This window comes from Garra rufa, chromosome 18 (genome assembly GCF_049309525.1).
Source record: "Garra rufa chromosome 18, GarRuf1.0, whole genome shotgun sequence".
In the NCBI taxonomy this organism is placed as follows: Eukaryota; Metazoa; Chordata; class Actinopteri; order Cypriniformes; family Cyprinidae; genus Garra; species Garra rufa.
In genome coordinates this window covers 1,818,034-1,831,622 of record NC_133378.1, presented here as the reverse complement: position 1 = coordinate 1,831,622, position 13,589 = coordinate 1,818,034, and the positions used below count along the sequence as shown (strand labels likewise).

The window sequence follows — 13,589 nt, the reverse complement described above, 5'->3', positions numbered from 1 at the left end:
GCCAGATTCTCTCTTCTGTCGTTTTGAAGAGTCAACAGAGCATTTAATTTAAATGTTAATTTCTAAATGAACTACTCCTTTAATAGTCAGCTGTTGTTGTATAAAGTTGTTGTTTTTAAATTATTATTTTAGTTGTTTTATCTTTTAAATGTCTTATTGGTTTTAGTGTAGAGAATTCAAGGCTTGTTCGTATGTTTATTTCGATAGTGTTGGACCGTGGACGTTTAGATTGTGGCCAAATTGGACATCTTCATTCACGCCATAAATCGACTAAATCTAGATGTCAATGGACGTTTAGATTATAGTCAATATGAACATCTTTTCTCAACCAGTACTGGCTGTCAGTGGACGTTTAGATTGTGGCCTGATGAGACATCATTTCTCAGTGTCATTAATCGACTTATTCTGGCTGTCAGTGGATGTTCAGATCATGGCCTGGAAGGGCGGACGCGATATCAACATCTTTTGTATGTCCACAGACGTCACTTGCTCAGAATAAAAGTTAGGCAGTGACTCAAAGGAAAAACCTTCAGAACCGTAGGTTATTGAACTAATATTAATTTCCATGGTATCCTACAGGCAAAAGAAAAAAGAAAAGAAAAACCCAGCTAAAAATGAAGTATAAAAACAATCGAATCTGGTAAAGCTTTAACCATATAAGGTTGATGGGTGTAGGGTGACTTTACAAACATTTGACAAATTAAATATCATTCAGTGTCTATTTTTATGTGCAGCAGAATTTTCCACAGTCTAGTGCTCCTTTCACAATCCAAAAGGTTGCATTTCTTAATGACATTAACATTTGAGTTCTACTCAATTGCAAAATAATGAAGAACAGATTAAATGAAGACTGCCACAATACCAAGTATTAGAAGAATATTAAAAGCCAACGTGAAAAAGAATGAATGTTGCTCATCAGGTACACTTGCTTTACCACTCTACATACAGCGGCCACACAAACCTGCTCTACATCCATGATATTCAGAAAACTACATAAAAAAATGCTACAGCTCAAATTAATACATGCAGCATGCACTTGGATATGACAAAAACAAAATTTAATAATCCTGTATATATTAATAAAACAATCCAATGTTTAATAGAACATGCCGTTTCTGTCACTGACAGTGTCTGCATGATAAAAAAAAAAAAGTGTGTAATGCACCTGCACTGCAAAAATACTTTTTTAATCAAAATGTCTAAAGATTCTTAAAACAAGATGCATTTTCCACATAAGAAAAAATAAGGTATTTAGTCGTTTAGTAGTATATTTTTCAAACTATCTGCCAATGGGGTAAGACAAATAATGTCGTTTCCATTTGCATTAAGATTATTTTTACTTGTTTTAAGTCAAATTCACTAAATTTACAAAAAAAATTACAAAACACTTACAAAGAAAACAATTTTGCAGAGTAAATGAATGAATGAATGAGGCATTTAAACATCACTTACACTTTAAAAAGAAGACCACCAAAAGAAACTTTACTGAAGAAAAGCTGCTCCGGACCAGGTTAGGTTCACAGAGTTACCAAGGTGACTGACTCTAGTACTAGTTACCTCTCTTTCAGAAACAGGCTTGACTTACCCTGCTTTCTCAGGTTTGACAAATCTCCCATTTTGAAACAGAAAACCCAGAGTTTCCCTCATTTCAGGGGTGACATGACATACTCGAGAGTTTTCACTTAACCTCCTTTCTGAAATGGGCCCCAGGTCTATTCTATTATCCTGCTTTATAAAGTTGACTCTTTGAATTCATGTTGTATATCTGTCAATCACATTAAGAGTGAAGGCATTTTTTTTCAGTGAAGTTACTGGATTAGTTGGGATGGCAAGTGCATGACATTCTAGGCTAGTTGATCAACACAAGCATTGCATGACTGCCGTTTACCCATTCAATGTATCGGTAACCCTGCAAAAGATTACGCATTTCTTAACACAATAGTTAACACAAACCCAGTCTGTGTTCGCACTAGTCAAAACATCATGTTTGCATAGACCTGTAAACAATATAACATAGTACACATAAACGTGCCAAGTTATGATCATTATTTTCACACTGAAAAATTAGTATAGTCAAACACACACTGGTAATATGCTTTTCTACAGTGGTAAACACCACCATTTAATGCAAATAAAAAGTTAAACTGAGGAAGAAATGCTCCTTACATAAGCTTAAACTTTTACATTGAGGGAAAAAAAAGATTACACAAGAGGAGACCGTAAAATGATGGTCATCAAGTTAAGCATGAGGCGTACAAACAAATATGATCAGAACACAATATATAAAACTAAACTCAAAATCCTTCAACTATATCCAGAAAAACATAGCATGTAAACACTACCATCACTTGACAGGGAGATATTTGGTCCCACTTTTGTTTACAATTGTATAAAGCAAAGTATATCATCCAGAATGTCTTTGTCCTTTCATGTAATGCAATTTGGACAATTAATTGTGTTTTACAAATGGAATCTCTTATGAGATCCTAAAGTAAAACCAATAACAGAAACCAGCTACACAGGAATAGGTACTGGACTTTTAGTTTTGTTTTTTTGTTTTTTAAATAGATCTGTATAGCAATCTGACACATCACAGTCAGAAAGCCTAACTTCTACTCAGTTCAAATACTGTATTGTTATAATAATAATAAAAAAAAAAACTTTGAAACCATATAACCAATCAATTTTCCAAGATGAATGTTGAAGGCAATCAAATGAACAAAAGGTACAAGGAGAATACACAGGCACCGAGGAAGCTGTTGCACATTAAAATAAGTTCAAAAGTACAGAACACGACTGCCATGAGCAGACCCCGAACATGATGGTTTGCCGCGTGATCACGTCACTATGACAAACAAATGTAGGACATGAATAAGGGCTCAGTTTGCATTTTTATTTGTCTTTATCAGATTCTGTCGTTTCCTCTTTTGATGACGCCTCTTCTGGTGAAGACTCTTCGTATCTGCAGGAAACACAAGAGGTGTAATTGGGAGGCAATCGGTATTAATAAATACAGAAAAATAGAGAAAGGTGCCATGCTGCTCTGTCCCTAGATTTCATGTGACTTGCGCCTTTTCAATAAATGATTATGTGCTGTAGTTGACAGATGTACACTGAAGACGAGGAAACCCATAAGGCAGGGCAAGAAACAAGCAGACATTAAGGAGTTGTAAAAGTTGCCAAGACGAAGTTCAGTGCACAGTGAGTACAGAATTACGGACACAATTATTCCACTTCCTGCAAACATGGTGATAAAAGGCTCCTGCTTACATGTACAGTACAATAATCTCCAGATGCACATACAATGAAGTTAGACTCCTGAACCATATTACCCAAAATCCCCCCAAAAAACTGAGGTAAATTGATGAAACACTGCTGCCTTAAATTGATGTCATTTTATATAGGTGTGAAACCACTCAAGACAGTGCCTAATCTTATTTCTCTTAGTTCAGTGGGGCATTAGGAAGCAAGATCTAGGACACATTATAAAACGGTTAGTTCCATTCCTCAATTCTGATTGGTCAGCAGCTGTGTGGTATTCATGATACAGTACGGCTATGACCGCTTCACTCAACGGTTTTGTGTATCATTGAACCTCCTTAGCAACCACCCTTAGCAACGTAAACACAGCTGCAGCAGTTAGGGACTACTTTTTACAGCGGAAGGCAGTTAATGATTTACTTTATGAAAATATACAACTTAATATATATAAATTAATATATATTTTTGATATTAATATTTTTATTGCGTGGTAACCATTTTATAAAAGCAATAAGGTACTTGAGGCCGTGCTGTATCGTGAATAAATCACGGCTGAAGGGGTTGCAGGCACTTCTGCTTCGCGTCGTGCCTAACAACGCCCTTCAGCCGTGATTTATTCACGATACAGCACAGCCTCTCGTACCTTATTGCTTAAATAGGAAAGGCCACCTAGGAGGATAACAAACTGAAGCTTATGGAGGTACTTTAAAATGAACCTGAATTGTATGAGGATGATGACAGGAAAAGATTAGGAAATTTCAGATGAATTATCAAGGGCGATACCTGCACAGGTGGGAGAAGACAGTAATGGAAAAGCAGAATTCAGTCGTTACATGTCGGAGGGTGTGTGTCGGCGACGGCGAGGGGTGGACAGGCCGAAACTCTGCATGGAGTTAGCCAGACTAGCTGGAGAGCCCGACACTGTGGGGAAATGAGTGAGCCGCGGGGTGTGGGGCAAAACTTCACCTGACGACTCATAGCTGCATGTCAGAGGACAAAACACGGGGAGGGAGACGATAGAGTGAAGAAAGAAAGAAAAAAGGAGAAGAAGAAGAAGATAACATGAACAAATCACAAAGAAAGAAAGGTCTGTAAGATGCCTCAAAATAGGAAGAAACTCACTCCGATCAGAAACCAGGGCCGGTATTCACAGAACATGTTATCCTACCACTAAGAGTTCTGCTAAATAGCAGTAAAAGTTCAGCCTAGAGTTCTCTCTTAAAACCGATTCACAAAGCTGCTGAAACAAACTTTTACGTAGGATTAGTGAGAATTCTTGCGCTAAGAGTAAGGGCGGGTTGACCTCGTTGCTATGAAGGATGTCAGCGTGTTTACTAACAGTGATTGGCTGATAGAGGAGGGCTCTCTCGTCAAAGATTTATTCAAAGATATATTGTAAATAGAGGTCGACCGATATGGGTTTCTCTATAACCGATGGCCGATATGTGCTGCCGATATTTTTTTGGCCGGGTTTTAGGGCCGATATCTTGAAGTTCTCCCCTTTATTTGCATGCTAAAATGTCACACTAAGTGGATGTATAAGTGGATGCACATCATTTCTAAACTTAACATCATGAACAATGAACACAATGAAGCATCTTGATTTTGTGCACTGCACAGTATTATTATAAAAGATTTAACCAAAGTTAACCAAACAAATCAAACTGACCAAGTATTAAATATATATAACAGATCATATAAAAACTGTTAATCATTTACATAAAAGTTTAAGAGCTGAGATTAATGTTCAACTTTAATGTTTTAAATATAAAATTTCGAATACAGAAATATTAAATGATTTATATAACTGAGAGGACCTGCCAGCAGATGGCGGCAAGACACTGATTTAATGAATCATTCATTCATTTGATTTGTTCAAACAGCTGATTCAATCCTGAATACAGCAAATGACTGTCTTTATGAATGAGAAATTGAATACTTTCACTAGATTAGTTTAAAAACGCACGTTCATTCATGAACGAAACACCGCTGTGTTTAAATGGAGATGCACAGCGGCTCAGTTGTCACTTGTTTCAGAATACTTTTGACGACAAAAGACAGCAAAATCTTACTTTTGACGACGAAATAAAGCAAAATCGGGCAATAGTGTAATCTGACCGCCACCCAAACCTATATTTTTCTCCGCACACGATCTTCCTATCACAATTATTCTAATGCTTAGTTTTGCATGCTGATATGATGAATGGATGGTTCATTTTAACAGCTGATTTTCCCATCGCTGCACACTTATATAGACTTAATCACTCGTGCTTTTAAGCCAAATCCATACTGGAAAAAATTAAGTTTACTGACATCTGGACGTGACCATATTTGTATAAACTCGCAGTATCTGGGGTGATGGAGAGGATGGTCACATCAGGTGCAATCATCAAAGTATATTTGAAACTGGCGCCACGGTCCTGACCACAAAACTTGCCTTTTATTAATACCAGACCAGCGGATATAACCACCCTCTGTGCATCAGTGTCTCTGAGTCAGTCGGAGTATCACAACGCTGCATTGTCTGTGAGAGCCGCCGCTGTCTCCACCCCACGCACACAGTGAAATTCTCCGACTCCGATACAGGAAAAATAAAACAGAACTTATAACACTAGCTAATATGTTAGCAAACAAGCTGCTGATCGTTTTCGACAACAGTCTTTAAACTTAACTGCAAGTAAGCAAACCTTTAACCAGCTGTAGCATTATGCCAGTTCCCGACGGACCTATGATTTTCTTTCACTAAGTGAAGCAACACTTCATAGTTTACTAGTAATATATAGTACATGGCCATGGGACTTTGAAATATCAGAATTTAAGCCTTACCTTTATCTCTCAGAACTGTAATTGAATCTTACAAAAGTTTTGGTCCTTCACAGTAGCGCTCCACTGCACCAATAACACGGGGCTGCCCGCAGACGTGCCTGACTTTAAATCGCGCTACTAAACATGGATATCGGCCGATGGCGATATATTAAAAAAGGGCAAATATCGGCCCGATATATCGGTCGACCTCTAATTGAAAAGCATCATGTGTTGCAATATTCAAATAAAGGATTAAAAATGAAAATGTTGCACATTCAAAGGAACACTTTAAAAAGCAGGATAAGTGTAACTAATTAAGTACATGTTCAGCTAATGAACATATTGAAAAGCAAACTTACAAAGATACAATCAAAAGAAAATGTAGAGTTGGGATCAACATCAAAACCAAAAAAGACGTGTGGGAAAACATGTGCAAATAAATGCAGGATGTTTCTAAATGTTTATGTTCCAAGGAAGATTGCTGGCAACAGCCATTTGAGGCTTGCTGAAGAAAAAAACAAACAATAATAATAATAGAAACATGACAGAGTTATTCTTGTTATAATGGAAATTGTACTGGTTTTATTGTTAACTGTAATGGTGCCTGTTGTCTGTACCGGTAATTGGTCACGTTCTATTGGTGACTTGTTAAAACCACTTGAAAGAGGACGATGCACACACTTAAGGTTGTGAACCAGTTTTTTTCCCAATCATAGGTCTTAAGCTTTCTTATATAAATGTATAGAGAGAAAAAATTGTAAGCGTTTATGAATACTGCAAATGATTGACCACTGATTGGATAATAATTAACTAATAATTACAAAACATGACTATACGTTCACAAATAATTGTTAAGTAATATGCTAACGATTTACAAATTATCTTTAAAAAAACATGTGTGCAAACCTGGTGGCCAACTACACGAACCATCTGACCTCTGTGATGCCAGCAAGTCATGTTTTACGAAGCGGTCAAATACTTTATTTCATTCAATAAAATGCAAATTAATTTATAACTTTTTTTTTTTTTTCGAGAAAAAGTGTTTTTCTGAATTTTTTTGTTCCCGTCTAGTTAGAAAATCCTGATCAGTACAAAATCAACAGGTATAAAATATATATATTTTCCCTTACTGTACACATTGAATACACTGCCTAAAGCAAACTTATTTCAAGCAAAATAGAATTTTTGAGTACTAAAATTTTTACAATTTGTAGAATTACATTACACATTAAATTAAATTTATAATTTGTTACTCACAATATAGTGGACCCAAGAAAGAAACCCAGTTTGTTTCTTGGTGCTCTTCAGCACTGGTCAACATCATAACAACCCAGACCCCAGCTTTCTGTGCAGTAGGGCTGTGCAATTAATCCAAATTCGAGATTAAATGATTATTGGGCCCCATTCCGCCCCAGTTTCCAGTGGAGCGCTTTCGCTCCTCCATAAAACATGCAAATCAGCAAAATCATGTAACATGACTTTCATAAACCGGGACGTGCTTGATTTATTAATGTTTCTTTGATGTTGTGTTTTTAATAGCGCATAAAAAAATCTTGGGTTGTTCTGTGTTTGCGCTCAGAGACGAAGCGGACCACAGACATTTAACGTTATCTTTAAGCTCAATGTGCGCCTATACGGTCGAATACACGCAAAAATATTTCAAAATGAGGCGCTTGGTGATTTTTCATGTAAATTCTTGTCAGTTCTGTCTTAAATGATCATAAACAGTTGAGTTTAAATATACGTGTGTAACATTATATTGGATCTGTGTGGTTAAAGCGGCAACACAATATTCCTTCTGCCGTCTCTGTGCCTAATATGAATAAAACGTAAAAATACAAAGAGAAAAATCACTCACTGCTCTTAAATGAAAGACGTTTGTACTTTTAAGAAACAAAGCGTGTTTACCTATTACAGACGCCGTTTATTTTACATTCAAATAATTACACTCAATTTCTGTAGTATTTTAGACTACTTTAGACTTGCATAAAATATTCAGTATTTTTTTACAGCACTTTTTTTATTTGCATCTTTTCTCTCGCTGTATTGGTATCTTTAAATTCATCACTATATAAAGTTTTGGACCCTGTCATAATAGTTTAAATAATCCTGAATACAATCCTGACCAAAACAATCGTGATTATGATTTTTGCCAAAATGAGCAGCAGTTAAATGCTGGAGTCTGACCTACTGGACAATCTGAAAGAGGAAAGTGGACAGGGAAGATGGGTGAGGAAGAGCTGGTAATCCTTCATCATAACACTCCTCAAGACATTTGCAGAGCTTTAAAAACAGTCATGACATCCAGTGTTGTTTTCGTCAACGATGACGATGACGAAATCATTTCATTGACGCCACTTTTTTTCATGACGATAATGAGATCAAATTGGCTCGTTGATGACTAAAACATGACGAGACGTGTGTGAATTTTCGTTGACGAGACGAGAATAGACGAAAATGTTAGCGGGTGGTCTGTCAGACGTTTAAAATGCATGACATTTCCGCTTATTGTGCATGCCAATTAAAACTTAAAAAGTATCTGCCGCTATGGCAAGCCGTTTTAGCATTAAATACTCTTTGCCATACTACTATGGCAAGCCGTTTTAGCATTCCATCCTTGTTTGTCTTTTATGTTCTAAAACATTCCTTCATTATTGTAATTACTGGTAAAAAATAGTCGATCCGGAAGCTCACATTGTGTTGAACTATAGATCTGCTATTTTCAGAACTTATAAGTGACACTACCCAACAGCAAAATACTTACTGACCTACATTAATTTCTTAAAAGACTACTTTTTCCCCTTTTTTTGACTAAAACTAGACTAAAACCTTTTTGACTTTTTGTCGACTAAAATTGGACTAAAACTATCACATATAGAAGTGACTAAAATTTGACTAAAACTAAGAAGCATTTTAGTCCAAAAGACTAAGACTAAGACTAAATCTAAGATGGTTGTCAAAAACAACACTGATGACATCATGGAGTTTGGACAAAAAAACTTTGCACTTTTCAGCCCCTGACATAGTTTTCAAATTAAAGTCCATATTCTTGTGAAACAGAGCAAATGCTTGGTGTATGTGTACAGTAAAACATATAACCTTTGAAAGTACACCGCCAATACACAGCGTGTGCGAACACAGGCAGTCAACACGTGCCCACTAGAAATGTTATCTCTGTCCAGTGTTTGAGCCATTTCTTTCCAGAAGTTATGACCAATTAAAAAGTGTGCTCTTTAGGCTCCTTGAAGAAAAAGAAAAAGAAAAAAAAAGAAAAGAAAAAAAAAATCACTATCAAGCATGCTGAAGGTAAAGAGTAAGAGTAGTAATGTGGCAACCTTGAAGTGCGCCACTCCATTGGTTTGGGTGCAAGAAAGACGCAATGACATGTATGCAAGTACGTGAGTGAAAAAGTGTGCTATATTCATTAAAATTACATTCCAAGCTAATGCAGACCTGCCAACCCTGGACATTTTTTTTTTTTTTTTTTTTTTTTTTTTTGAGTACAATACAGTCAGCCCGCAGTCCAATACATATGTTTGTTTTTTTTCAACCACGATTTGTTTGGTTCTGCTGGTTTGGCACATCAGACCATTTTTATACGATTGCATTTAAAAAAATGCTATTACAAAGCTTCAGAACATTGTAGAAAAACACAGATTATCATATGTCTACTTCAAATTTCTTTAGAGAGAAGTATAACTTTTACGGATTGGCCATTATTTAGTGGTATAAATACATTTAATGTCCGTTTCATTCATACTGGAAGCCAGAGCCCTAGTGCAGAAAATCCACATTGGCATAACGGAAGCAATATAACAGACTACCCTCCAGAAATCCCTAATATGGACAAAAGCACCCAGCTATTGCTGTAACTAAATAAATGTAGACGACTGCATTTAAATGATGATATTAAGACAACAAACCCTCGACTGTGACAAAGTAAAGTTTTGTCTGTGTTCTTGAGACCACCTCAGGGTATTTTCATTGTAATTAAAGTATATTTATAATCCATTGCTAATCGACATGGCCTTTACCGGCTGTAGAAATATATAGTCTACAGTATGGAATATATATTTTTGCCTCATTCTGTGATAAGCCATGTTAGATCACAAAAGTAAGTTATTTCTAACATTCGACTGGTGTTGTTTAGCATGTTATAATGTTCTCTTTTCTTGGACAACAGATTTAGAAAATCTTTTCATTGCAAGGGAAGAGGGTTGGCTAGCGTTCCGCATTTTAAGCGGGAAGGTGTTTCCTTATCTCAGCGCATAGACTCGTTCACATACACAAACAGAGAAATAAAACGCACGGAAATTACTTGAGCAACAGAAAAAGAAGGGTTTGACCAGTCAGAGCAGTTCTTTTGGTTTTGCGTTTGATTGGAGTACTGCGTGTGGACAGAGGCATAACCAGGTTTTTGCATGGTTTAGAGTGGGGGGGAAAAAAAATAAAAAATAAAAATAAATAAATATCGTACCGGTGTACAGGTCAAAATATCCGCTACGAAATACACGTACAAGTTGGCAGGTCTCCTAATGTACCCTAAGCATTCTGACCCTAAGCTCTGATCATGGCAAATATCAGGAGGGGGTTACCTGAACATCTCACTCAGTTCTCCTTTCAACAGGGCCAGCAGCACTGGAAACCCAACACAAGCAGGGACCAGGTAGAGCAGAGCAGGCTGGGAAACAAAACACACTCATTCAGCGCCATCTTGGGGTGATTTCTGGTCATGTTTGGTTAGAATATCTGGTTTGTTTTGTGTGTACCTGAGCGTGTTTAAAGGTGTGCATAACGAATATGGTAAGACCCAGGCCAAAAATGTAAGCCAGGAAACTGGTGTAGAAGTAAGTTCGTGTGTTCTTCTTCAAACTAAGGGTGAAAGACAACAAAAAGATGACTAAACTGCTGCAAATAAAAAGTACTTGAAGTCAGAAAAAAAGAGGACTACCTGACATCAAAGCGCAGGAGCAGAGCAATAAAGATTCCTGACAGAACAGAAAAGAGTGGATTCAGTAATCAGAGATTTCCCTTTAAATAATGGACAATGTTCACAGGTTATCTTGTGCAATACATGTCTGTCTTAAACTTGTCAAAGTATCTCAGAAATGTTTAGTATCTCTTCATATATTTACCCGGAATGACAATGTCCCCCAGTCCCAACATGGCAAAGTTACTGGCGTCCAAACCTCTCTCCAGCAAATCCTGTGGGAAAACCACTAGAACAAAAACGGAGTGGGAAAAGGTCAAATATAAGAGTGAGAATTAACTGCAGAAATAGTTTTTTTTTTTAGCAAAAGAGGTGACTATAGGAAATCTTTATATTAGGGCTCTGAAGCCTTTTGACCAAGTAAAGATCAAGGCCTTTTCCAGTATGACTGAATAAAAAAAATAAAAAAATAATAGTAATAATAATAATAATAAAAATAATAATAATAATTATAGTGTTATAGGCACATTGTACCTACACGTATATTGTATTATATTGCATGCATTTAAAAAGAAGCCAACTTAATGTTTTTTTCCTCTTTAAATCTCTAACTACTGTATCTAAACAAAACCAATTAGTAAAATATAAGCACATGCTATATTTTATGTTTTATATATTTTACATTTTACTCATTTGCTTCAAGGATGATCATTTTGCAAATTGAAAATGAATGAAACTGAAAATGAACATTTAAACACACATAACCATAGAATATAGGTTCTTTGCTGTTCTGTACAATTTCCTCAACAAACACATCTGTCTGAATACCTGACAGGTAAGCCCCATGATGCTTTGTGTCTGTCGATTGCTTTCATGGTTGGATTTCATTGATGCAGCCCTAGGTTATATATATATATATATGTACATCCGGTGAAAGTATCTGAACGGCCAGTCCTCAGTCCTAACCAAACAACCAACAATCTTGTTCTGGAGATTAATGGGGAGAAGAGTGGCTGGATAAATCAGATACTCACACTTAATTGGGGCTTCGAAGGACTTGGCAACTGTCACCATAACATTGGTCCCAAAAACCTAGAAAGCAAATAGAGTATGTTGGTTTTTTTTTTTTTTTGTGATGACATGTATGTACCAGGGCCGATGCCAAAACTCACAGGGCCCAGGAGAGATCTTTTAGGTGGGTCCTTTTTTAAGTAGGGGGCAGCCGTGGCCTAATGGTTAGAGAGTCGGACTTGCAACCCAAAGGTTGCAGGTTCGAGTCTCAGGTCGGGCAGGGATTGTAGGTGGGGATAGTGAAGTACCAGCTCTCTCTCCACCCTCAATACCACGACTGAGCTGAGACCCTTGAGCAAGGCACCGAACCCCCAACTGCCCCCCGGACGCCGCAACAATGGCTGCCCACTGCTCCAGGTGTGTGTGTGTGTGTGTCTGTGTGTCTGTGTGTGTGTGTGTGTGTGTGTGTCTGTGTCTGTGTGTCTGTGTGTCTGTGTGTGTGTGTGTGTGTGTGTGTGTGTGTGTGTGTGTGTGTGTGTGTGTGTGTGTGTGTGTGTGTGTGTGTGTGTCTGTGTGTCTGTGTGTGTGTGTGTGTGTGTGTGTGTGTGTGTGTGTGTGTCGTGTTCTGTGTGTCTGTGTGTGTGTGTGTGTGTGCTGTGTGTGTGTGTGTGTGTGTGTCTGTGTGTCTGTGTGTGTGTGTGTGTGTGTGTGTGTGTGTGTGTGTGTGTGTGTGTGTGTGTGTGTGTGTGTGTGTGTGTGTGTCTGTGTGTGTGTGTGTGTGTGTGTGTGTGTGTGTGTGTGTGTGTGTCTGTGTGTGTGTGTGTCTGTGTGTGTGTGTGTGTGTGTGTGTGTCTGTGTGTGTGTGTGTGTGTGTGTGTGTGTGTGTGTGTCTGTGTGTGTCTGTGTGTGTCTGTGTGTGTGTGTGTGTGTGTGTGTGTGTGTGTGTGTGTGTGTCTGTGTGTGTCTGTGTGTGTGTGTGTGTGTGTGTGTGTGTGTGTGTGTGTGTGTGTGTGTGTGTGTCTGTGTGTGTGTCTGTGTGTGTCTGTGTGTGTGTGTGTGTGTGTGTGTGTGTGTGTGTGTGTCTGTGTGTGTGTGTGTGTGTGTGTGTGTGTGTGTGTGTGTGTCTGTGTGTGTGTGTGTGTGTGTGTGTGTGTGTGTTGTGTGTGTGTGTCTGTGTGTGTGTGTGTGTGTGTGTGTGTGTGTGTGTGTGTGTGTGTGTCTGTGTGTGTGTGTGTGTGTGTGTGTGTGTCTGTGTGTGTGTGTGTGTGTGTGTGTGTGTGTGTGTGTGTGTGTGTGTGTGTGTGTGTGTGTGTGTGTGTGTGTGTGTGTGTGTGTCTGTGTGTGTGTGTCTGTGTGTGTGTGTGTGTGTGTGTGTGTGTGTGTGTGTGTGTGTGTGTGTGTGTCTGTGTGTGTGTGTGTGTGTGTGTGTGTGTGTGTGTGTGTGTGTGTCTGTGTGTGTGTGTGTGTGTGTGTGTGTGTGTGTGTGTGTGTGTGTCTGTGTGTGTGTGTGTGTGTGTGTGTGTGTGTGTCTGTGTGTGTGTGTGTGTGTGTGTGTGTGTGTGTGTGTGTGTGTTGTGTGGTG

General features: G+C 38.0%; 1 protein-coding gene across 1 annotated transcript in view; it reads right to left on the bottom strand.

The window, feature by feature from the left end:
* Positions 1-2,093: 2,093 nt before the first annotated feature.
* hm13 (histocompatibility (minor) 13) overlaps positions 2,094-13,589 on the bottom strand; it is a 31,797-nt gene continuing 20,301 nt past the window's right edge. Inside the window, exons 3-9 of the mRNA XM_073823602.1 lie at positions 12,031-12,088; positions 11,202-11,285; positions 11,018-11,054; positions 10,836-10,938; positions 10,662-10,747; positions 4,045-4,241; positions 2,094-2,962 (exon numbers count right to left, since the gene is read on the bottom strand). Coding sequence (XP_073679703.1) covers positions 4,091-4,241; positions 10,662-10,747; positions 10,836-10,938; positions 11,018-11,054; positions 11,202-11,285; positions 12,031-12,088 — 519 coding nt within the window. The 3' untranslated portion in view covers positions 2,094-2,962; positions 4,045-4,090. The remainder of the gene's footprint in view (positions 2,963-4,044; positions 4,242-10,661; positions 10,748-10,835; positions 10,939-11,017; positions 11,055-11,201; positions 11,286-12,030; positions 12,089-13,589) is intronic.